Consider the following 26,114-nt stretch of genomic DNA (forward strand, 5'->3'; position numbering starts at 1 on the left):
CGTTAAAGGGGTGATATAATGATTATTTAGGGTATTTCACACTATTCCTTAAGGTTTCCTAATAGGGTATGTAACATTGATTGGCCCGAGTGCTATTCTATGGGCCCTTAACTACCCTGTGAATATGGCCCTATTTCGAACAAGAGCTTTTCTTCCAAATATGGTGTGCTCATGAATGTTTAGATGAGCTGCGCGCTGATTGGTTGAGCGAACCACATACACATACATTGGAGACGAGACAGCAGGTCTCATATGGCGCTTTTCCATTACACGGTACCTGCTCGACTCGCCTCGACTCTACTCGCCTTTTTTGGTTTTCCATTACGAAAAAAAGTACCTGGTACCTGGTACTTTTTTTAGTACCTCCTCAGTCGAGGTTCCAAGCGAGCTGAGGCGAGCCGAAAAGGTGACGTGAAAGCGACAGACGGGGTGTCCTGAACAAACCCGCTATTTTTACAGTTTACAGTTTAGCCAGCTGTGTTTTTTGTTGCTGCCTCCAGCTTCTTCTGAAACAAAATGTGTCTTCTGGCTGTGGCAATAACAACACACCTTCCACGTTCTGTGTTAGGTCACGGCAGTTTACTGCGGAGCCGCTTGTTTCAGTTCTGCGGAGGCTCCAGTCCAGGCAGAGCTTTCGCTGTATCCTACATACACACACATGCTGGCTCGACGCACACACCAGCTGACAAATGTATACATCAGGCCACATATTACATAGGTTATGGCGAAAGCTCTGCGTGGAGCCTCCGCAGAAAAAGCTGTAAAACAAGCTCAAGTGGCCTGATGTTTATACTTGTGCGCTGGTGTGTGCGTCGAGCCGGCATACGACCAGCCACGCTGAGGCGGTACTAAAATCTGCAATGGAAAACGGACGCACAGTGTGCCGAGTCGAGGCGAGGCGAGTAGAGTCGAGGCGAGTCGAGCAGGTACCATGTAATGGAAAAACGCCAATATTTCAGACACTGCAATGTTATACATTGTTTGTCTGCTATTTCGTTATTAAATTCACTTCTGAGACTTTTTTATGTGGGAAATCAACTATATAAAGCTCAAATATGGGCTGTTTTACAAAAATTGATGGCTAATTGCAAATTTGGTAAGACGTGTCGGACTTCAGGAGCTCCACACAGTCTGACGAGAAAGCGGCAGCCTGCTGGGCTCCATACCCAGGGCAAAGTCACCGTTTCTGGGTTACTGGACTATCGTATATTTAAAGTTTGAATTTCGTCACGGCATGCATATCACAGCTACACTTTTGTCCGATTTCAATTTTTTAAAATTTTTTTTTTAACCTTTATTTTACCAGGGAAAAATCACATTGAGATTAAAATCTCTTTTACAACTGAGCCCTGGCCAAGAAGGCAGCACATAAAAATACACTTTAACATACAATAAATAACAGACAGGGATGGACAGCAATAATAAATAAGAAAATAAAAACAGAAAATCACATTTTAAAAACAAGCGCAAACATGTTGATATATTTGATGTAAGCGGGACTTGAATTCAGTATGTGAAATTAAAACCTGCAATTTTAGCTGATTTTGTAACTCATTCCATGAAGTTGGAGCACTGTAACAAAAAGCACCCAGGCAGCACCGGCCGCTGATACACAGTCGGACAAAATTTGCAAGTAGCCATCAATTTACGGCCCATATTTGACCTCTACATAGTTGATTTCTCGCATAAAAAAGTCTCAGAAGTGAATTTAGTGATAAAATAGCAGATGAACAATGTATACAATTTCTGAGATGTGCGCAACCTATTCAGAAGACTACCTGATCTCAGATCAGTGGTGTAGCCTATGTAAATGTTGGGGCGTGACAAAGATAGAGACCAGAGCCAAATTAGGTACAGCCACATAGTTGACGTCAACTATGAGCTTCGTTGAGATTTGCCAGTTTTCAGAGGCAGTTTCAAAAGTTCAAAGTTGTAAGATTTGCAGAGGAAAGAGGTGTCAATGGGATTTTGAGGTTCTATGTATGTCCTATTTACCCACCGAACTGTCGTTATTCAACTATGACAAGGTAAAATCGGTTTTGCATTCTATCACCCCTTTAAGCTAAGGCTAACTCCTTATCGGCTATCCCTACGCAGCATTTACCTCGCCAACGTACGCTCTTTAGCAAACAAAATAATTGAACTGCAGCTCTATGAGATCACCACTCATAACTGAATTCTGGACTTAAACATCACAATTTCCAAACACAGTGACAACAGTGTCGTGCAACAGCATGTGCATCTTTCACCATGGCTTACTTTTACGTATGATGAGTGTGACACCGCGAATGCGAGACACGAGTGTAGATGATGTTACCCACCCAGTTGACTAATCCCTCACGGACCCTCCCCCTCTCACACACATTGGCAGACTCGCTCCCTCCTCGTTTTTTCAACATGAAATACATTTGCAGGTCGCTCATGTGCGAGTAGTTTGCGCACTGTCTCAAAAAATAGTCGCAAACCATTTGGTCGCAGTCTGGAGCCCTGGGCCCTGTTTTCTTTTAGATTTTTATTCTTTCAATCCACTTATTTGAGTTTATTTATTTAATGCATGTGTAAGCCCTACTACTATTGCCCTTAATACCCTTTCAGATATCAAATCTGTCTTCTTTTCTGACATTTGTGATCCCCCTATCCACTGCAATCGCATAAACCACATCTCCTCTCTTGGTTTTATTTCCTCTTCTTCAAATACTCCATTATCTATAGCACTGCAGGCAGTGGATGAAAGGACATTACTAGTTATGGTTGAGCAGAGAAGAAGTCCTGATGCCTTGGACAGGCCAGGCCCATTTATCTCTCTGGTTCCTGATGCAGTGTAACATGGGGAAACAATGCCCCAGGGCACCACAAATATTCACTCACATCAGCAAAGGAAACAGGCTGGACAAAGCAGCCCTTCGCTTGTATCTTACGAGTCAGTGGAAGTTGTGCTGAATTCAGTGTTTAGGGAAACTTTAACGAACTCTCTTAAAGATATCATCCGATGGACTTCAAATACGGTCTGTGTCATCTAAATCCCTTAAAGATGAAGTTATTAAGTTATTAAATGAAAAAAATTCCGTCAAACGGTGTGGGCGTGGCGGCCATTTTGAGCATTTATCGATGAACGAAGAAGTTGTTGTAACTTTAGTGTACACTGTCATATCTACCCGAAATTTCTCAGGTTTGACAAGTGTCCAGGCCTGAGGACATCTACAGGCTAAAATTGACTTTTGGTCATAGCACCCCCCACTGGCAACAGGAAATCCGCCTTATATGACAAACATCATCTGATTTACAGGAAACTTATAATGTGTGGTCTACATGTGATACTGAGCCGCCCCTATACTTTAACCACGCCCATGTACTCAGACCACGCCCCCTTTTATGGCTTTTGAACCGTTTAAGGTAGAGTCTTGTGTGAGGTATCATTGAACTCAGCAGAGAGTTCCTTTTTGATTGGTGATGGTTTGACCCGCCCCCTATGTTTAAGCCATGCCCCCTTTCACAGCTAATGAACTGTATGACGTAGAGTCTTGTGTATCATCAGAGGTATCATTGAACTCAGCAGGGAGTTCCCTTTTCATTGGTGATGATTTGCAGTGTCTGAGTGCCGTGCAAATGCACGGTCACAAGGATCTGTCAGTAACCCTGACACGCACAGAGGAGCGAGGGCCCGTCCAACGCTGCTTGCAGCTTTAATTAATAATGTTGCTGCATCCACTATAGCATTACTGGGCACTAGGCCTGTCACGATAGTCAATAAATTAATTAATCGCATGATAAATAAAAATGAGCTTGATACATTTTCCGGCCGGGATAATTACCATTTGCATGCTTGTTTGTTTTCCTCTGCCGCCACGGTATCAGAAATAGGGCAGATGCACAACAGGGTTTCCGCTATGTACACCACACACCGTCGCTCCTTCAGTTGTTTATGAAAAGTCATAAAGTCGTAACTACACGACTCTGCAGAGCCGTCTGCTCTACTGAACTCAAGCGAACGGTCATCCGCTCTCTCTTCCCTTTAGGGTGAGCAACTGGAACATGGACAGGACGTCATCACTCGCGAAGTCATGGCAACCAAATAAACAACAGGACGAGTACACTTGTCACTCAATCTAAGGCAAAGTGACAAACAGCGACGAAAGCCGCGACATGAAATCCGCACTCACGCGGGTCCCGTGAAATATGACAGCTACAGTTTATTGGAAAATAGCATTGTGGAATTTACTGTTTATCAGACCCCAGATGAGACAAGAAGCTAACGTTAGCTAACGTTAGCGAACACTGCAGTGACGGTCCCTCTGCCTCTGACTCCTGTGCAGGAGAACGCTGTATTCCTCCGACACGCTAACGTTAGCCTGTTGACAGCGACATTATTGTTCATATTTTGGCACAATTTTTCTGACGGTAGTAGTGGTCATAGTGACTGAAAGTGTGATGTGAGATGCTAAAAAGAAACTACACGCTGTTTTTAGGTAACGTTAACGTTTTGATTGTGTTTGGTTTTTATTCCAGTGCATTTTTTGTTAACAGAGACTGAGAGTCCATTTTATTTATTGTTTTGGTTGTTTTGTTCATTTATTGTGGATATTTAAAATGTCTTCCAGATCCAGTGTTAAATATTCTTTGGTAATAAAAGTTTATTGATCTTTGAAAAGGTGTACCTGCATTATTATGCCATTATCATTATATTAGATGAAAACAGTCTCCGGTCTCTCAACGAAAATATTATCGCTTATCGCAATAATTTCTGGGACAATTTATCGTCCAGCAAAATTTGTTATCGTGACAGGCCTACTGGGTACAACATTTGTCAAACCACAGCATTGAGTGATCCAAACCTCAAGAAAATAATTAGAAAGAATCAGCTTATTGTGGCTGTCCCAACAAACGATACAAAAATATATACTGTATAACTGCACGCTTACAGATTCCATGTTTCCATTGGATCTACGTTTGTAAATTATACATTGTCAGTAGCAAGGTTTCCACTTGTACTGAGCACAGACGGTAGAGAATGGTACACAAAATATGAAAAGTGTGCCAACCAGTTTGTTAATTTAAAGTAACTGTTCCAGTATTGAAAAATGGCAGTAACATTTATACACACACACACACACACACACACCCACACACACACACACACACACGACAAGAGTCCAAGAATCCATTAAGCAAGCAGTGAAATTGCAAGTGAAATGTGTTTGGTGAGATCAGACAAAGTTGTGTGAATAAAAGATCTGTGCCCTCTGTGATTTCACCTCCCACAATATTGTTAACAGCTGATTAGATAATCAAGTCCTCTAATTGTGAGAACAGCCTACAGGTGTGAATTTGTCATATGTAATACATCACTGTTAGAAAGTCTCTCCATCTGTCTCTTGATAATAAAGTCTAATGTTGAAGGTGTTTGATTTGATATTATAATCTAGATAGGTGAGAGAGAAGGCAAGACAAGGCAGCTTTATTTGTATAGCACATTTCAGCAACAGGGCAATTCAAAGTGCTTTACATAAAACATTAAAGAGCAGTTAAAAACAATTAAAAAATAGAAACAGGCAGGACCATATTTCTTTACCATCTCATCCACCACGGGTCCCGCAGGAACATGTGACTTTGTACTCTTGTTACCCATAACAAGGGTGGAAGTACTTCTCTTTACCTACAATATAGCCGTCGCTATAAGGCTTAGTTTAATCAGGCAAACTTTGCAAAATCCTAAACAGTTTTCCTTTAGATTTTATTATAAAATCTATGTCACACCCACGTTGGAGAAATTCTCAAAAAATATGTCTGTTATCTGTTCAAAAATACCACTAGATAAAAGACGAGAATAAAATTGACAGTGCAGTATAAGAAATTAACAATTATTTAAAGAATGGCAACTACAGTTGTGGCGGACCTGTAGTTTTCTCGGAGTTTGTTCCAGATATGTGGAGCATAAAAACTGAACGCTGCTTCCCCCTGTTTAGTTCAGACTCTAGGGACAGCAAGCAGACCTGTCCCAGACGACCTGAGAGGTCTGGCTGGTTCATAGTGTATAGAAGCATGAAATAACCCTCAGCCCATAAAAAATACAAAATGCACCCCAGCCAGTGAAGGCATGGAGAATACTTGTTGTGGCACTGCATGAAAATCACCAGTTCCACTTCCACAGCTTTTGACTGCAAACAAGAACATGTAAAAATACTGTAAAGAAGTACAATTCACAGAGCTTTAATCTTTATTTCAACCCCCGAAAACATACAAACTAAACTCTAAACTGTTACATGTGACTGTAAAAATACTCTGTTACAAGTAAAAGTCCTGCATTGAAAATGTTACTTACATAAAGTATGTAAGTATCATCAGGAAAATGTACTTAATGTATTAAAAGTAAATGTACTCAATACAGAAAAATCTTCACATTTTAGAAACTGGAAATACATACAATACTACATGTGTTTTGTGTGCAAAATACGTAATGTGTAAAGTAACTAGTAACTAAGATGTCAGATTAATGTAGTGGAGTAGAAGCAGAAAGTGGCATGACAAGAAAAGACTTAAGTAAAGTGCAAGTAGCTGAAATTTGTACTTAAATACATTACTTGAGTAAATGTACTTAGTTACATTCCACCGCTGCATGTGATTATCTGTAGTCTTTCTAATGTTTCATTTATTTTATGACTCTTGGCAGATTAGTTTCTTGTGGTCTGAAAGAGATCCAACTCAAGAGACAAAAACTACAGATGGCCCCACTGCTTTGACTGTTACAATACTGTGAGCTAATTTTTTTATTCACCATTAATCAACTAATCTTTTGCCAATAAAATATTGCAAACAAGGACAAATACCAATTAACCAACAAATGTATTCTAATTTAAATGTTGCAACTCGTCAGCAGTAACGGTTTGGTATTTTTACTTGAAAAATTGCTTAAACAATCATCAAATTTGGTACCAATGACATTGTCAAAGCACGTAAATCAGTGCTGAAAGTTAGGAATGATGATGTATATGACTGAAAAATGATAGGTAGAAGTAAAAGAGGCTATAAAAGCATATGTGCAAGAATGTGGTTAATGTCTAGAATTACATCCAACACACGCGCATGTACACTCACGCACGCACACGTACACGCACATGCGCCCGGCTGTCCATGGACAGAGGACAGATGGCCGTGGAGTGGCTCTGTTCCAGGAAGTGACGATGCTCTGTATCATTATAATCTACTCCGTAGAATCCTCCCTACTGCTGTGCTGGACAACATGTTTCACCCACTGAGAGCAGACACTGGAACAGCTCTTCTGCTGCTCTGTCACACATACTTTTAGAGTGGTGCTGTGACTGTGACAACAGACTAACTTGTATTATGAGTGCTCCTTCATTTAACAGATAGAAAGTTGGTCATTTCACAGCACAAAACCACCAGGATTTACTTGATGCAGCAAAGAAATGTACACAAGGAGAGTGCAAATGTACAGCAGCAGCCTGTTCTATACCCCATCCAATCAGTCTTGGATCGTGCACAGGAGTTATTTATGTCAGTCAGTCTGTGTATGTAACCGACACAAAGACACAACCACGAGGCTGCACAGCACTGATTCTGAGTTTGTTGTTTTCAGTAAAACTTAGTACCACCCATAAGCTGAAAAACTCCACACTCTGAATCCAGTGCCAGAGCTTCTATCTTAGAATATCTTAGCATCAAAAGTTATGATAACGGCCTAATTGTGTCTGCTGTAATCACAAATTTAACTAAGCTTTTCAATGAGAGGTTCATGCCTGGAAAAAAGAAAAAGAAAAAAAAAGTAGGCTGCACTGCCATGGGGCTCAGCCACACACTGTTAATTAAATTCATTTATAGCACAGACGCCACATCTACAAGGTTGTTGTTCATGTGATTACAAAAAGAACAACTGGGAGCAGAAACATGTCTTTTGTGATGATAGGGCTGATAAATACACTGGATTTTCTATCTTGCTGTTGCTATGGGGAATATATTTTACACGTGTGGTAGAGCAAGTTCGGCAGGGTATCTTTTTTTTGCAGTGAACTTAATCGATAATGCAGGATACTAGTGTGTTTACAGCAAGCAAGTCTGTGTGCATGTATAAACTGTAAACATGAGAACTCATCAAACTGCCTAGCCTCACTTACTGAATTCTATTATACCCAAATAAGGCATTAAAGCAAACACATTCAAATTTATCTGCAGGTGAGGCTTCTGACAAGAACAATGACAAAAAGCATCTCCTGCTTAATCTACAGCTCAGCATGAAAACGTGTTTAATGCTGCACATGTAAAATCTGTTTTCTAGAGACTGACAAAAAAGAATAATAATTTCACTGAGGGTTTACTGAACCCAACAGTGGATGAAACTTTAACAATATGGTTGAAGAGTGATTACCTTTTAATCTCCAAGTCTCTGGACTAATCCTCATACTCTGTGCGCCTACATTTTTTTAATGGGCCTTGAATAACATTCCCATAGCATTTAACGGCTGTGTGTTTTTTCAATGTCTAATATGAGTGAACACACACTTGGATTAATACCCTGTAATGTTCTCATTACAGAGCGGTGTTTGGAGTGAGGGCTGGTCAGCCATAAGCATTGGAATGTGCAGGAAATGAACACACTCTCTAACCCAGTTTTTTTTTTGAAGATGAGAAGTCCAATCACGGTATGATGAGAGGTTGTAATGATACCCAGAGTGAAATAATACATATTTTGTACCCGTTGCTTCCATAAACATGCCATAATTATTCACTGCAGCTACCAGGGTGAAGGGATAATGCCAGAGATTTATAGCCCAAGTGGTAAGAGTCTGAGATATTCATCAATCCTCTCCAACGCTGTGGTGCCACAGTGCTTGAGATGGGCTTCACTGGCTGAATGAGGATCAGGGGGTGAGCCGCATGCAGGCGGGCTGAGGTTTAGAGGTGGAAATAACACCCAACAGCCAGCCCAGCCCAATATCACACACACTAAGCATAAGAGAAAGGACACAAGAATGGACAGTACCCTTCATGAACCACAATCATAACAATGGAATTTAATAAAACTTTGTGTATTAAAGAAAATAGACTAATCCCTATAAATCTTCCATAATGAGAGAGAAGAAATCCTAAGACTGTGATATTTCCCCTCCCTTCACCCCACAAGATTTTAGGCTTTCCACAGGATTCCACTAGCTTAGCTGCAAATCGCCTCACTGCTGTGCGATACTGCCATATCCGCTAAGAATGGGGTGAACACACAGGCTGGCACATGTGTGGGCACACACACTCACAAATCGTATTTGACTTTGAGTGATGTATCCTGGAGAGGTCCAGATTGCTGATGGTTCTCATTTTCCACACCAGGAAAGTAGCTGGTGATGTTGCCATGAATCAGGCTATCAGCCCAGCCAGGGACAGGCCACGGAGAGCTGAGAAGATGAGGAGCAGGAAAAGATGAAAGGCTCAGAGACAAATCCGCTCTGTCCAATGGCCCACACAAATCATAAGAAGAAACATGAGCATCTGGCGGCTGTTTTTAGATGTTGCTTGTTTTTCTAATCTACTGCCCAAGGTTATGCTACATACTTTATATCATTTCTTTAAGGTTTGATATTAAAACACGACAGACACCTCATAAAGAGAAGCCAACAAATATCAAATTTATTTTTACTAATGTTGAGGGTGGCAAAGAGGGCCCATGTAACACATTAAGTCCTGACATGCTGCTGTGAGCGAATTCACTGGAATGATGCACGTACATGTCTCCACTGGAACAACGGTTGTAAACACACTCTGATGGCCTTAATTAATCATGTTTAAACAGACAGATGTGATAGCATCACATGAAACCCTGGCTTCTCCATATGCTACCTGTTTCGAGTAATGTTTGTAAACCAACTAATTACAATGCTCTCAAATGAAGCCTCTTTCTCGGCAGATGTTTGTGCATTAACCTGCAGAACAATTACTTCAACATCGTGTGAAGAATCGTACATTAACAATGCCCTCTCTGCACTGAAGAGTACTCCCTGAGGGAGACGTTAGTTTATCCCACTAACTTGCTAATAGGGGGCGTTATATAATAAATAGAACAGCCTCTGCTTTTAACTTTGAAAAACTAAGTTCTTGCTGTACTTATTTATGGAGAAAATACATCAATGAGAAATTATTGTGTTATATTTGTTCGTGTCACCAATGATATATACATTTACCAAGGACTGAAAGTTATTTATGCAATAGGGCAACATAGCCTCTTGATAACACGGCCAACGGGTATAAATGTTGGCCGCATGCATGTATGAATAACATACATCATAATAACACTCATACATACAAATTTCACAGCTAATTAATAATCAATTCATGGTAAAGAAAGATTGGAATTTTACAAAAAAAAAAAAAAAAGAAATATAAATTTTATTTTCGGTTCAAGCTTGGAGGATGTTTCCCGAATCGACCGGAGTTTAGAATGCCAACACAACAAAAGCTGAAGGTGAGGGACATCCAGCCGAAAACAAGGGACATCCGGCAGAATCTCCGGTGGCACCGGAACTATCCCGTAAATGAAACCTCGTCGATATTGACTATAACTGCAGTAACCGTTTTTTTAAGTTTTCATCTGATAAAGAAATGTCTAAAAGTCAGTTTCAGTATTGAGTCAAATTGCTGGCCGTGTCTCCATCACATGTCCACTTTGGATCTGATGCCCAATGGAAAACTGTAGTGAGATTTCAAGCAGCCCGTCTTTCAGCAGGCAGATTTTGTGTCGCTTTTTTCATTTGTTTTTGAGGTTCAATTGTGTCTGAACTGTATGTTTCTCTCTTTTTTTCTCTCTGCCTGTCTCTGTCCTTTTCGTGCTTTAACTAAAAACTGTACATGATAAACTATATAATAATTTACCCCTTAAAGGAAACCCACAAAAAAAACGATATTTTTAAAACAACAAAAGATATAAGCTTATCCATTGGACTGTAATAAACCATCATTGTCACAATTACAACAGCCATCACTGTTATTTTTAGAACGCTCTGAAACAACTTAAACTGTGACTTAAATGTGTGACTTGTGAGTGACTTAAATATGAATACATCTTTCATGGACTAATAATAAACTAAATTGTCTTGTCTCAGTTTTGCCTATAAAAAGGTACACTTGGTCAGCCATAACAAAAGCACTTCGTATTATAAATTACATTATAAATATAAATATCACCAAATGACATATAAAGCCATTATCAATTGCAAACAGAAGTTTAAAATATATTTACTCGACTGGCCTAAATGCACTATTTGTAACAAAAAGGTCATGCATGTAAACATTGAACTCATAAAGGGCTGATCATGATACATTTTGAATACAAATTTAGAATTATTTGAATTATAAGAGTAATACACATCTACCCAGCCTATAAAATTGTGTCTGCATTTATCTGTCCATGAAATATGAAGGATGTCGAATAGATTGCCCTTTTCCAACAGTCAGATAAAGGTTTATTGAAGGCCAAAGTGAGCACGATAGCGGTTGCCATGGCTGCAAGTGTGAAAAGGGCATCTGATCTGACTTCTGACCAGTCAATTAATCTTGGAATTGCATTTTTTTTATCAAAGGTTCACTTATGATTTAAAATTAATTGCTGTGAATAAAAAAACAAAAGAAAGACTGTGATTATGGGGACTTAAAACCCTTTGGAAAAGTACAGTAATGCTAGAGTCTTAAGATTAAGACTGCCACAAGGGAAGATGGGTGAATATTTAAGATAGATTAAAGTCTGAATATTTTGTTTGCTTGGTCTCAGTGTGGACTTGTAGAGAAAACCTATTATTAAACAAAACAACATATACATATTTTATTTTCTCATGATTTTACAGACAAATGTAAAGACAATACCTCTTCTTGCTTGGAAGTGACACAATGCCAACAATGATGTAAAATACATTACATGAAATTGCTATTTAAAAGATATGTTGTGCTTATTGTTTTGGCTGCTGTATATAATTGAAACATGCTACGGATGAGAATAATAATAGTGGTGAAAGTAGCCTTATATCTAAAGGAATAACTGGGCTCTCATGGGTGCTTGTTGTTCCCAGAGGCATATTCATATGAAAAACTTACAGTAAGATATACTGTGATATTGTTATGTCAACGGGACTTCCATATTTGACATGACACGTTCTTGCGGGATTAAGGATGACAGTATTGTATAATACTTAATAGCTAAAATGTCAACATATAGGCTGCAGAAAGAAATGCCAATGGAGGATTAACCAAAAAAATCTGCACTGGCAGAATCCTATTACATACAACTTAACGTTAACTGAAAGATTCATATAGAGACTTCAGTTTTTTTAGGCTTTTGAGATTGTATGAAAATACGTTATGAGTCTGCAAGGGCCGCATTAAAGACATGAAGGTCCACATTGTGCAACACAAGTCAATGACACATTAACTTACCAATGTCATTTACATTTTAAGATATCCCCCACAAAAAAATGTACATGCATGCATTCAAGTTCAGAGAAGTTAAGAGAAGACAGGTTTCATATAAATATAAGGTTTGGTGAAAAACAATTAAATATACAACATCATCTATTATTTGTGTACAGTATATACAGTATGTCTCTGCGTGCATGTACAGCATTGTTTGGGTGTAGAGTTTATGTGCCAAGAGTTTGCATGTGTGACAGCAATTGACAAAGCATTTCACTTCCCTTATTTAAGCTATTCACAAGCTGAGGGTTGATGTGGGGGAGGGGCTGTCTTTCACCCTGCCACAAATATAGGGGTAAAGTCAATTTCATTGCCTTCTACTGCGCTGCCATATAGGAACACATCTCATGCCTTCTTCACTGTATCCACACTGTGCTTGTAGTATCACAATCTCCTCCCACCTCCTCCCTCCTCTTTCCCACTCATGCCTCCCTTTTAAAAAAAGCAGGCGGCTTGCTTATCACACTCCAATCACAGCTAATGAGGACAGGTCAGCTGGTACAGTCAAACAGTATCCCTGTCAAACAGTGTCCTCCACGCTCTTCCTCCTCCTCTTCCATCATCCCTTTCTCTCAATTTTCTCAGACAGCCCTATCAGCGGGTAACATCTCCCTACACCACTGCTGCCTGTCTGTTCATGATTGCGACTATAGCAGTCATCTCCACAGAGGCGAGCGATGTGCTGCCAACCACTCCGCCGGAGCCAGAGAAGCCCATATCAACGTCTGCTGCAGGCGCGTTGGAGCATCAATTAATCGCCGTTTAAAACTGGCAAAAAAATGCATTTGATATGCTTAAGCTTAATTAATACGTTGCTACCAATTTTGCAGGGCTAATTAATCAATTTGAGACTGATCCCTAGTGTGACGATGTACAGATTATGTTGTCTGGAAGGAAAACGTACTGAACATCAGAGAAGATGAATTACGCATAGAAAACGGGCAGAGATGGCAAAAGTACTCACTTCCCGTACTCAAGTAGAAGTACAGATACTTGTGTTAAAAAATACTCTAGTAAAAGTAGAAGTACTGATTTAACTTATTTACTCAAGTAAAAGTAACAAAGTACAGGTTTGGAAATTTACTTAAAGTATAAAAGTAAAAGTAGCCTTGCGAATGACAACCATTTTTTATGCAAAGCTACCTGGACCACACAAATGTTACTAGAGTACAAGTTGAGAAACTTCAGTGGACATGGAAAAAGGCTCTTTATATGCCATTGCCTACATTTTAAATTGATGTCTGCCAATAGGCCTAAAACATCACATATGTGATTATTGTGACAGAGAATGGAACTCCAGGTTAATAAGATTCCAGGAGAACAAATGTAACTGACCATTAATGTAAACTTAAAGTTACTGAAACAAACAACAAATAGCTTTTGATAACAACAAAAATATGCATTTACCTCTATGTGTTTTTTCAAATTCAATGGTGAATTCTTGAAAGCCAGCAGTTCATGATGTTTTGGTTGGCACAATTTGCAGCACATTCGCCAGGAGTCATTCTTGATGCCTACTATCTCAAACATCTCTCTCAGATAAGGCCAAGTATGATTGGGAATGTCTTAATGCTTGTCTGCCGAATCTCTGGGATCTCCGTTTTTTTCATTTTCAATCATGTCGCTGTCCATACTACTATGTGCTAACGTTACCGCCATAAAGCCGCAATGATTTGCTGCGAATGAATGCCGCCAAATCTGTCGAGTCGTCTTGTAGTGGTGCGTCAACTGCAACGTATGTTCTCATCCAATTAGATTGAATTCGGTATTGATGACGCGAAAAATAATAACGGTAACTCCACTGAAATTATTTGAAACTAAAGTAACGAGCCAATTTTGTAAGGAGTAGAAAGTACCGATATTCGTGTTAAAAATGTAAGGAGTAAAAGTAAAAAGTCGGCACAAAAATAAATAGTAAAGTAAAAAATTCGGAAAAATCTACTTGAGTACAGAAACAAAGTATTTGTACTTCATCTCTGGAAACGGGGGAGTTGTATGTTCGTTCTACCAACGCCAATTACCACAGGACAGCATAAATAAAGGGATTGAGGGGGAAATAAGTAGAAGTAAGAAAGGGCCAAAAGGGATGGCAAAGTCAAAAACAAAAAAAATGAGAAAGGTACACAATTGTGTGTACACTGTAAGCTAGTGACCATAAGGGCTAAGAACTAGAACCGGTTAAGGGATTAATTGGGACTTGAACTACATGCTTTGTGCACTTGTAGTTCTGTTATACTGAGCCGCAGAGTTCTGGCAGGAAAGTAGAGAGAGCTACAGAGAGTAATTGGGAGGGCTATGCTCGGAGAGCAACAGAGGACTTAGGATGGGATAAAGGAGGAAAGGATGGGGGGAACAGAGAGAGACCTATGAAGTAGATGCTAAGTGCTGAGATGTGAAGAAAATAAGCCTGCAGAAAAAACAAACCCAGGGACAGTGACCAATGACAAGCTCCCGTTTCCTTTTTTTCCCCCGATCTGATAACAGACATACCTGTGTGCTTTCATGTGTACAGTTCATGCGTGTGCACGCAGGAGGCTTTATTAAAACCACAAATGTCAGTATCTGAAAGCCGAGCAGCACAATACAGCATATTTCCTTTAATAGCTCATGATTCAGTTCCCCCGATTCTCTATTTCTCTTTTACTAAGCCTCATTAATTAGCCATGAAATTACTTTAATTTATAATAAATTACCTGTACATGAGCTGTTTTGTTGAAAACAAAGTAGCAGATGGGACTAGTCTTGAGCTCACCAGACAAAAGGTGACCATCTTGCGATTTATCTTAAACGGCAGGACATAAAACATACAAACAGACCTTTCGAAGCAGATGTTTGAATGTTGTCAAATTGTAATTTGAGAGGCAGAAGATCACACCATAATATTGGTTTCTCGTGTAAATATTCACTCAAAGTGAGGCATAATTTTCTGCTTTGAAACATTCAACTGGTTTCTTTGCAACTTAATAAAGATGAAGTCGAACACTGTCAGAGCGATGTTCACCACCCCTCACTCATCATTGCTCTTGCACCATGCTTGCACCCCTGCCTTCCCCCACAGCTTAGCTAAGCCTGCATGTCATTGGCTAAACACAGCCAGCTTCAGCCAGTTAACTGTCTAATCTCACATCAATCGATTTCCCCAAACAAGGAGAGGTGGAGAAGTGGAACAAAAGTCGTGGAGCAGTGATGAAAATACAGCAGAGTGTGAGAAACAGGCAAAGGCAGGTTGCAGCCTGAATTTCCAGCACCACCGGGCTGTGTATGGGTGCGACAATCTCTTGTTCGAGACCATCAAAACGATACTGATCGAAGACACAGAAAACATAAAGGTGGATGGACAGGTTGTGGTTGGCACTGCAGTAGAAGTACACATCCACCAACAATGTTGTATTGGGACAGTTTTTACTGACTGACTGCTGCCCAACACACCGCTCTGGTTGTCGTGTGTTTCGTTTCGTGTGTATAAATGTGATACTTTTAGTCCCTCATGGACAATTAAATAGGAACATTTTCAAAATGAGAAACATATGGGGTTATTTAATTGGCCAATTTTTCTTGCCAACGTGTGTGGCTTTTTTCATTTTAAAAACCAATAGAAAGGGGGAGAGGAAATGCTATCTAGTCAGACATGCATATTGCAGCACAGAGTGTTTGTGCACAAATTGTCATTGTCCTTCCGCGAAGAGTAAAACAGCCCTTCTGTTCCCTGGATTAATAGCACCATTACACAAAATCCATGTTCAGTATGCCACACTGTACTTCTGGATCCATTCAGTGAGATACATACTTCTTGGTGTCGAGACTTCATTGAATTTGTATTTCTGTGAGAATTTCTGTTTTTCCAAGCAGGTAATGGCCTACACTGAGGTACATGAGTGGATGAAGCTGCAGTGAAAAATGTACCATACCACCTCCTGTCCGATTACTTCTTTCTATACCTCATGTACAGTATAATGTTGGCTTTCTTGCTTCCCCTAACCCTGCACTTATCATGTGACGTGGCTGGGGTGGGGACAGCTGCAACAACTCATATCTGGGGAGTTATTGTTCTACACATGTCATGTGTAATCTGCCCGACCCACAGCGCTTATAACAATTATTCATATTTAATCACCACACTATGAAGCTACATCTTCTACCGCTCACTAAGTCATTTTCCATGTTCCATTATCAAAGTTTCAGAGATGGGTGCTCAGGGAAGGGGGACTAAATGGAGAGGCTGAAGTAGTTGGGCTTATAAAAACATAATGGGCTTGTCTGCTTTGATAAACTGAGGACGTGTATAGAATGCACACTCACTCACACCCTCAAAGACACACACACACACACACACACACACACACACACACACACACACACACACACACACACACACACACACACACACACACACACACACACACATACACACACACAAAATGAGAAAAGTGCAGAGAACAAAGTAGGAAAGAATAAAGTAGCCAAGTATAAAGTCAGTAGCTCAAGTGTTAATACAAATAACCCAGATCCCCAGATTGATAGTCATTTGGTTCAAGTGTGTCAGGCTTGAGCGGGATCTTTCATTTCTCATGCAGTCAAATTTGCGAATGAGGGCTTACCTTGCTCCAAAGGTGGTGGTTTCACGCCTGTAGCCTTCAACTTTAGGGCTTCTTTTGCAGACATATCGCAGCAGGAGCCTTTGTTGGTGTCCTGGTCGCTGTCAGCCTGGTCACTGTCACCATGGCCACTGTCTCTGAGGCTGGCTCGCTCTGGGTCTTTGAATGTTGAACTACTAGACACATAAATAAAAAAAGAAAAGAGTGTTAGTACACAGTGTTTGGATTAGAATTAGTCAAGGCTTTTTTTTTTAACCCTCATAGGAAGTTTAAAGCGAGCATAAAACATTGATGAGCAATCCTGAATGCTTAAGTAGAACAAGCAAAAATATAATAACAAGATTTAGGATGTAATAAAATGCTTCTAAAAAATACTGTACCAGCAGTAGTGTCCGCTAAAGGAAACTACAGATGAAACAATAAAACAGAGCATCTCGTGTGTGATTATATTTGATGTATTATAGAGAATACTGTTAGTGACCATTTTTAAACCTAACTAAATGTGCATGGCCTTCCTCTCCCTGCTATGACACTGTACAATTAATTTTCAGCTTAGTTACTGTTGCTGTAGTACTGTGTTGCGGCTATTGGAGAAAAGAAAAGATAAGGTCTGCGATGTAGTGACTTGTATAGATCCCAACTCTTACCTTTGAACAAACTGTTGTCTGCTACCCATATAATTAGGCTCAGTGGGGAAATTGTCCGTCTGTGGAGAAGAGAGAAAGAGAAAAAAAGTATGTAGTGGGCTCTACAGGAATGAGTGTGAGCTTTGAAACAAGATCTCCCAGTGACATACTGTATGATAAATTATTCAGAAAAATATGAGCTGGAGGACAGAGTAGGGGCAAATAAAATACTGTGGATGTTGGCTCTATATTGTTTAGGTTTGAGCATTTCATTAATCAAATAAAGCAGGCTAATTAGCCTTTCAAGAGTAAACCGCAGAGCTGAACATCAAATCTGGCAGACATAATCAATAACTGCTAGGACAATATGATCAATAACTGCTAGGTCTTGATGAGCATAGAAAATGTGTCAGCTAAACATCTCATAACCAAATTACAGCACTATTTGTACAGGAATTAAAATTAAATGTGTGAGTTCCTTTCACAACATTTCTGTCAGAAACCATTGACTCTCTAAACCTCAACACTTTGTTTTTCTCAAGAAACTGAAAAAAGTGTTCGTGAGGAGCTGGGGCTGTATTGAACCAGAGATGGGGACTCAAGTTTGAGACTAGGGGTGCACCGATCCGATATTAAGATCGGATATCGGCCCCGATATTGACAAAATAGCGGTTTGTTTTTTTGTTTTGTTTTTTCCTCCGTCGCAGCACTGGGACCCCTGTTAACTGCGTACCCTTCTCACTCATGGTAGTAACTTTATAACACAACAATTAATAACCCACAACTAACTTTCTTTAAAAGGACCCCAGAACAACGTATGCTCAAGAGAGGAGCCGTCTGTTGTTGCAAGGTTTTTTGTTTCTAAAAAATCGGACATCATTTAGCCACTGTTGTTGCCCATCGCTCTAACGTTACTCTGCCGTGCTAACGTTACCATGCTAACGTTACAGTGCTAACGTTAAAGACATGTCACTTCAAGCATGCAGCAGAGCAACATTAAGAACGCAATCCAACTACGGTCCCGCTACAGACCGTTGAGAAAGACGGGTTCAGAGCAATGATTAAAACACTGGATTTAAGATGCCTTGCCTCGCTGAAATACGTCCGCCAACAACCGCTACTAACATTATTCAAGCAGCGAAGGAGGCTGACAGCGGAGCTACGTTCAGTCACACACTACAATCTAACTTACCTGTGGCCAAGGTAGTGTTTATACACCTAGCTTACAACTATTTTGTTTTGAAAGGGAAACAATGTGTGATTTGAGTTTATTTTACTACTTTGCAGAAAAAAAATAGTTTAGATTCTGTAACTGTTTCATGGATTCTCCTTCATATAATGTTATATAATGTTGATGAGCCAAGCAAACCCTTTAGTAATCAAAGCTTTTAGTAAACATGATGACATTAAAATGTTTTTGTGATATTCTATGTACTCCTGACAGTAGAATAAGCCATTATAAACCTATATAAAGGCCCATTATTGTTATTTATTTAAATAAATTTTAAGAAGTTTGATTACATTATATTTTTGTTATATTTTAATGCACAATTGTTCTTTAAATAACAAATAAATAAGAATTCAATACATTACATCTATGTTATTTTGTCTTAGTTAGGAAAGTAATGTTTAGTTAGGAAAGTCTGGTGCCTTTAGTCTCTTCCACATGGTGGAAGGAAGGTATAAGGTGGAAAAGGTATACAATTTATTATTAATTCAACAACAGTATCGGATCGGTATCGGGTATCGACAGATACACAAAGCCCTGGCATCGGTATCGGGACTGAAAAAGTCGGATTGGTGCATCCCTATTTGAGACTCGGGCTCGAGTCACACTTAAGTCGCACACACAGTGACTTCAGACTTGACTCAAGACTCATCCTCAAAAGACTTCAGACTTAACTTTAACTTGAGGTGTGGAACTCTTATTTTCAGGAAAACGTCAGATTGCTGAATGTTATTCCTCTCCCTGCATAACCTATAACCTACCTAAGTAACACGGAATACGTAATGTATCTGCTGCGCGCGACCACACGTGAGAGAGGACATCGAACATGTCGACCGCACAGGCAGCTGCTGTCCATTCATCAGAGGCTTTGGCTTTAAAAACTTCAGACAACAAGGCCCAGACAAAAGAAGAGCTGAATACAAAATATGTGGTATCAAGATAAAGGATTCTGGCTCAACCACATCTCATTTTATCAGGCACTTTAAAAACGCACCCTGATAGGTTAGCAAACATGATTAGCTCAGCATTGGCCATCTAACATTAGCTTGCTTCTTGCTTTAGCCACGACCTACAGCAGGTTAACTCCAACTGTATTTCACTAAATGTTATGAAAAGATGAATGAGCGTTTGTTTGCCAAACTTGTGGTAATAGGTTTACGTAATCATTTACGTCCCGTTAGCTGCAATGCTTTGAATCCCTTATATATAGCTTATATATAGCTATGTAGCGTTCTAAGCAGCCTGGATGGAACGCATATATATATATATATATATATATATATATATACACACATACACACACACACACACACACACACACACACACACACACACACAGACACACACAGTATATAGATATGGGGCTTCATGCTATGTGGAACGATAGAAAAAACTCATACTGTACATGCTTGTGCACTTTTATACTCAAACACACTAATGCAGTACAGTCTTACATACTGTATACAGTCACACAAAGACACACTAACACAGTACAATCTTATGTATACAGTCAAACAAAGAAACAGTATTGCATGTATGATAAAATACAGCAGTATAATAGAATGCTGGTACAAAGCCCATACTGCATAAACGGCACAAACACTCTTCAGTCTTCAGCACTGTATGCAGCAGTGCATTACAGACTGGATCAATCACATTGGCACTGGAAAGTACTGTCTCTCTCTTTCTTGTTAATAATATCAAAGTACGTTATATGAAGGTTTTTAATCATGTCAATTGATCTAAAAGGTCACAAAAGCTCACAGTTTATTTCTGGCATTTACAGAAGTGCCTGTCAACCTTCCTAATAATGGAAACAACGAATGTATACGTAATCAGGTGTATAGACGTGCTGTAAGGCAAGAGAACTCACAGGTAGAAAGAAACTAATGTGTTTATATGTTGTTTAAATTATTACAGGGATATTTCAAAGTCCCTGTTGGGTAGTGGTAGGGAGGGTGGAAACAAATGGCTTCAAGAAAAATAGCTTTCATACTGTTGTAGGTGTATTCATCACAGTAACACAAATGATTACCCTATGTAGTGCACAACTCTCTGTCCTGAATTGATAGCAGTAAAATGTCATGTTTAGTGAGTAATGTCTCCGTGTGCCCGGCTTTTTCACATGCACAGCTTGACTCACAGTCGATAGAGTATTTCAATGTCATCCGTGCTCTGCGGTGGCTCAGTATGAAAAAAACGGTGTGTGAAGGTCAGACAGGCCACCTCAGTACTTTGACCTTCCATGCTTTTGCCAACACCTTTATCTCTACCTAAACACACTATTCCACCTCAGCCTTCGCCAAGATTAAAAGAAAACACCCACAGAATATATCAAAGGCTAGAATCGGACCACAGAGTAAGAGAAGAATAAATGTTTGAAATCGTTTGGCATTGAAATGATAGCCTCTGAGTTTCTCAAAAAGGGGTGATGGAAGTCTTTATATTGATGCTCTCCTTCTGTACTTTTATGACCAGGGACTCATCCTTGGACATGCTTTACAATCAACTCAGCTCGGTTGGCACTGAATCTGATCAGGATTAAAGGATGTTATAAGATTTAATTTACTTTCCACACCTGTGCCAATAGAGCAAATATCATAATGATATCCTTCTGCATTGAACATTTTTGTATATTACATATATATAACAGTCTTAAAAAGTTTACCCACTGTAGTGTTTAGCATTAATGGTCTACTGTACTTTGATTGTGTCTTAAATGGAAATATACCACTAAATCCTGTAGCATGGTATTCACAACAAAAAACATGCCAAAAACATGTCGCATGTGATCTACATCCATCTACCGCCTACCCCCCCCTACAAGCCAATAAAAAGCACATTACGCCACTTCATAGAAACCTCTTTCCTGCCAATTAGAGTCCAGGCTGATCTTAAGCCTCCATCTCTTCCTGTCTGTCTATAACTGCCCAGCCCCTTCACTACAATGGGCTGCTTTCCAATTAATGGATCGATAATGGCCAGTATGGGCTGCTTTGTACTTAGCCAGTCAGAGCCCACTATGAATACAAGATAATTTGAGGGGGGAATGACACATACTGGCTAGATGTCCAGTAGTTGTATCATTATTAGACACTGAATTATACAGTACATAAATTCATTTAGCACTGCAAGTATCATTGAGTATTTCATGTTGCATGCTTGCACTGCTTGCCTCCTAATATTGCCTTGTGGGACTTCTTGAAATGAAATGAACTGAATTGAACTAAAGTGACCCTAATTGAATGGACCCAAACTGCAGCATCTGTATAGTTGGCCTTTAGTTTTCAAACCCTGACTTGCTTATGGACCTAAAATATGAGACTTTGAACCCTGACTTACTTATGGACCTAAAATATGAGACTTTGAACCCTGACTTGCTTATGGACCTAAAATATGAGACTTTGACCTCATACAAAAGGTTCAGAGAAGCACAAAACCTGTTCAACGCAGGATCAATCCAGCGGTTCTGGGTCAATGTACTAGAAATCCGGAGAGGTTAGTTTCAATGGTAGTGTGGATGAGAATGGCAAAAGCCTGTTGTTGAATTGTACTGAATGATATGTTGTATCAAGTCCATGCAGCAAGGCCACAAAGGTCAGAGAGATACTGAGTACAGTGAGGCTGAGCAAGTGTAAAAAGCTGCACTCTATTCTGTATTCCCATTGAGACCCTAAGACTGACCGAGCAGACAGCGGGCCGATTGAGACAAATGGGACGAGCATATTGGAGTGCTATTCTACTCTCAGGCCTTGTTGGTGCATTTTGGGGCACTGTTCATTTCTATGGGGTGTGTATCTGTCTACGTGTGTGTACATGTGCGTTTTATATCATAGATAGGGGTGGTGAAAGAGGACAAATTGCAGCTTCTCTTTCACACATCATGAGACAGCTCTCTTTTATTTACAGGAACAAGAGTACACCCCCTCCCTCTACCTACCCTGCTAGGTATGATACATGCATTTGTCCTTTGCTGACTTCCAAAACACACGTACTCACTCTGTGTGTATGCGTGTAAGTGTGTGTTTATTTATGTCAGAAGATGTGAGTGGTTCCAAATCCACCATAACCTTGTCAGTAATCCAAAAAGATCTGGATCACAGTTTTTCATTTGATAAACTATGTCTCTGGGGTGTAAGTGTGCATGTCAAGTTACCACCAAGGGAACTCTACTTTATTCCTCTTGGAAAACTGTCAAAGTAACACAGCAACAGCCAAATGGGAAGGACGGGTGGGTTAAAGATAAAACAGAGGGGAATTGAGCTTAAAGTGCTCATATTATGCTTTTTGGCTTTTTCCCTTTACTTTATTGCGTTATATATCTTTTTTGTGCACGTTATAGGTTTAACAAAGTGAAAAAGCCCAAAGTCCACCTCAAAAGGGACTTACCATCTCCAACAGAAAACACTGTTCACAAACTGCTCCAAACAGCTCTATTTAGTCCAGCCTTTACTTCCGTGACGAATGTGCGTCACTTTGTAACACACGTTAAAATGCTCACCTAGCTGCTAGCGGCCTCATACTCTGCTTCTGACTGGGTAGTAGGGCTGAACGATTAATTGCATTTGCGATAATATCGCGATATGTTAAAACGCGATTTCCTAATCGCAAAGGCTGGGATTTGGTCACGTGACTCGCAAGAGCTAATCAGTCTGCACTCCGCAGAAAAAGCATCAACTTAGCACGCTCGCTACGCCGTACCTTGAGCTGATTTCTGTCATTCAAAAGACTCTGAGTTGTAGTTTAAAACGTTTACAGCCATTTTAATAAAATGAAGGGTTTTATTCTGGCTCGAGTCTATCCATGCAGTTAATGGATACAGGAACGCAGAACTGAAGGCTCGGTTGGCAACGATTAGCTTGGATTAGCGGTTAGCTCCGGTTAGCGGTTAGCTCCGTTATAAAGATATGAGTGGAGGATCTGCCACTGAGAGGGGTAACAATCAGACTGATTAATGACGTTCGGGGAGCTTTCACAGCAGCGTGGCCGCGGTGTTTCAACAGTTTTATTAGTATAGTTAATCCCATGGCAAGAACACCAGCAACATGCTAACGTAACGATAGCCTCTCTGAGCAAGTGCAACGTTCTGTGTCATGCACACGAGAGCTTAAAAAAATAATTGAAATGCAATCGCAATATTTGGGAAAAAAATCGCAATTAGATTATTTTCAAAAATCGTTCAGCCCTACTGGGTAGTAGTCCTTACCTAGCTACTGCGCATGTGCGACTCCCAACAAAGATGGACCAGAAGTGAGATGTCTCACTCTGTAGCTAAAACAGAGAGCTCAACAAACAGGGTGAAAAGAGGAGCTGCAGCAATGTGCAGTACAACAAAAATATGGTGTTTTTTGAAAATTAAACCATATAAACCTATTCTGATATAACCTCTAAATACAATTATGAACCTGAAAATGAGCATAATATCAGCACTTTAAAGGAAAGAAAACACTGGTAAAGGGGAATGCAGTAAAAGCAGGAAATAAAAGAAGGAAAAAAAACGAAAAAGGTGAGCAAAGTGAGAGGATGATAAAGGAAGTAAGGAAAAAGGGGCGGAGATCTAGACAATAATTAGACTGCATTGATTACCTAGTGGCTGAGGAGCAATTGTAAGTGATCAAATCTAATTAGCTGGTCCTATACATCTTCCTGGAGATAACAGAGCAATCAATCAATGGGCTTAAGTGAACTTAAAGCCATCGCAGTCTACTGCCTGCTAAATATCTTCCACTATCTTCCAAATAACTTACAAGAGGTCAGGTCCATATGAATTTCTGAGAAATAAGGAAGTGCCGCTGGTGCCGGTAAATGGAGATTTCAACCATCAGTCCAGATGGACACATTGCTAATGATTTTGGACAGTGCTTAATCATAAAGCAGACTTTGAAAGAAGATATCTCACACATATTATGAGGCATTTGGATTTCAAGGTGACATACGATTGTTTGGACATTGTTTATGTAATCATAGTATTTTAGAATGCCTTATCCATATTCATGGTAGGAGGAAGTGGTTTCTCTGTGGGGAAAAAATAACATCCCTTTTAGTCATTTTGATTACATTTTGTTTACTTCACCAAAAATGCTGAGAAAAAAAGCCATTAAAAAAAAGCCACTTATTGAGAGTATAAATATATGTGGCTGATTTTTGATCATTTGCATCTGTACCACAGAATGTGTACACTATTTGCAAATTATCCTGCAAAGAAAGATTTGTTAAAACAGGTACAAATGATGCACCCTGTCTGTGCGCCAATTCTTCCAACAAATGTCCAACTAAGAATAACAAATAGGGGTGCACCGATCCGATATTAAGATCGGATATCGGTTCCGATATTGATAAAATAGCTGGATCTGTTAATTTTTCCGATCCCCGATCCAGCTATTTTATCAATAGTTTTGTTAGCTTTTTTCCCTCTGTCACACGTGTGTCGCATGCTGGAAGAGTTGAGTGTACAAATAAATAAGAATTCAATACATTACATCCATGTTATTTTGTCTTAGTTAGGAAAGTAATGTTTAGTTAGGAAAGTCTGGTGCCTTTAGTCTCTTCCACATGGTGGAAGGAAGGTATAAGGTGGAGGGTATACAGTGTATTATTAATTCAACAACGGTATCGGATCGGTATTGAATATCGACAGATACACAAAGCCCAGGCATCGCTATCGGGACTGAAAAAGTCAGATCGGTGCACCCCTAATAACTAGAGATGAGCCGATACCGATACCAGTATCAGCCCCGATACTGCTTAAAATGCTGGTAACGGTATCGGGAAGTACTGGAGTTAATGCACCGATCCGATACCACGTAATAAAGCCCTAAAGAAAATCTACGTTAAAGTAGTTTATTTATGTTCTTTTTCTGTTATAACTGACTGTCAAACTGGAGAATAAAAGAAAGTTCTGGGGCGTTCATTGTTTGTGTTTGTTCATGTTTCACAAAGAGTTTAACCTGAGCCAGACCGACAACAAAGATAGAAATCATATCACATCCATACAGGGATGGTAGTATACAGTTGTTGAAACATAATAAAATATATGACACACTGGTATCGGATCGGTACTCGGTATCGGCAGATACGCAAGTTCAGGTATCAGAATCGGTATCGGGAAACAAAAAATGGTATCGGGCCATCTCTATTAATGACAAACTAAAAAGAAAAACGAGCTTTGTAATATTCTACTGCTAGTTGCAATTCTGCCAGATG

At 39.7% G+C, this 26,114-nt stretch overlaps 1 protein-coding gene and 1 long non-coding RNA gene across 3 annotated transcripts in view; both read right to left on the reverse strand.

Annotated features, from left to right (window-relative positions):
• pcdh17 (protocadherin 17) overlaps window positions 1–26,114 on the reverse strand; it is a 68,524-nt gene that overhangs the window by 22,865 nt on the left and 19,545 nt on the right. For both annotated transcript variants that reach the window (XM_035999650.1, XM_031306226.2), the window contains exons 3-4: window positions 17,705–17,763; window positions 17,061–17,233 (exon numbers count right to left, since the gene is read on the reverse strand). In XM_035999650.1, coding sequence (XP_035855543.1) covers window positions 17,061–17,233; window positions 17,705–17,763 — 232 coding nt within the window. The remainder of the gene's footprint in view (window positions 1–17,060; window positions 17,234–17,704; window positions 17,764–26,114) is intronic.
• On the reverse strand, window positions 3,205–4,207 carry LOC116054599. Its single transcript, XR_004106104.1, has 3 exons — window positions 4,087–4,207; window positions 3,951–3,952; window positions 3,205–3,215 (listed from the first exon to the last, which is right to left on the reverse strand). It is a non-coding gene; the product is annotated as an uncharacterized LOC116054599 (long non-coding RNA).

The sequence above is a fragment of the Sander lucioperca genome, chromosome 3 (assembly GCF_008315115.2).
Source record: "Sander lucioperca isolate FBNREF2018 chromosome 3, SLUC_FBN_1.2, whole genome shotgun sequence".
Classification (NCBI taxonomy): domain Eukaryota; kingdom Metazoa; phylum Chordata; class Actinopteri; order Perciformes; family Percidae; genus Sander; species Sander lucioperca.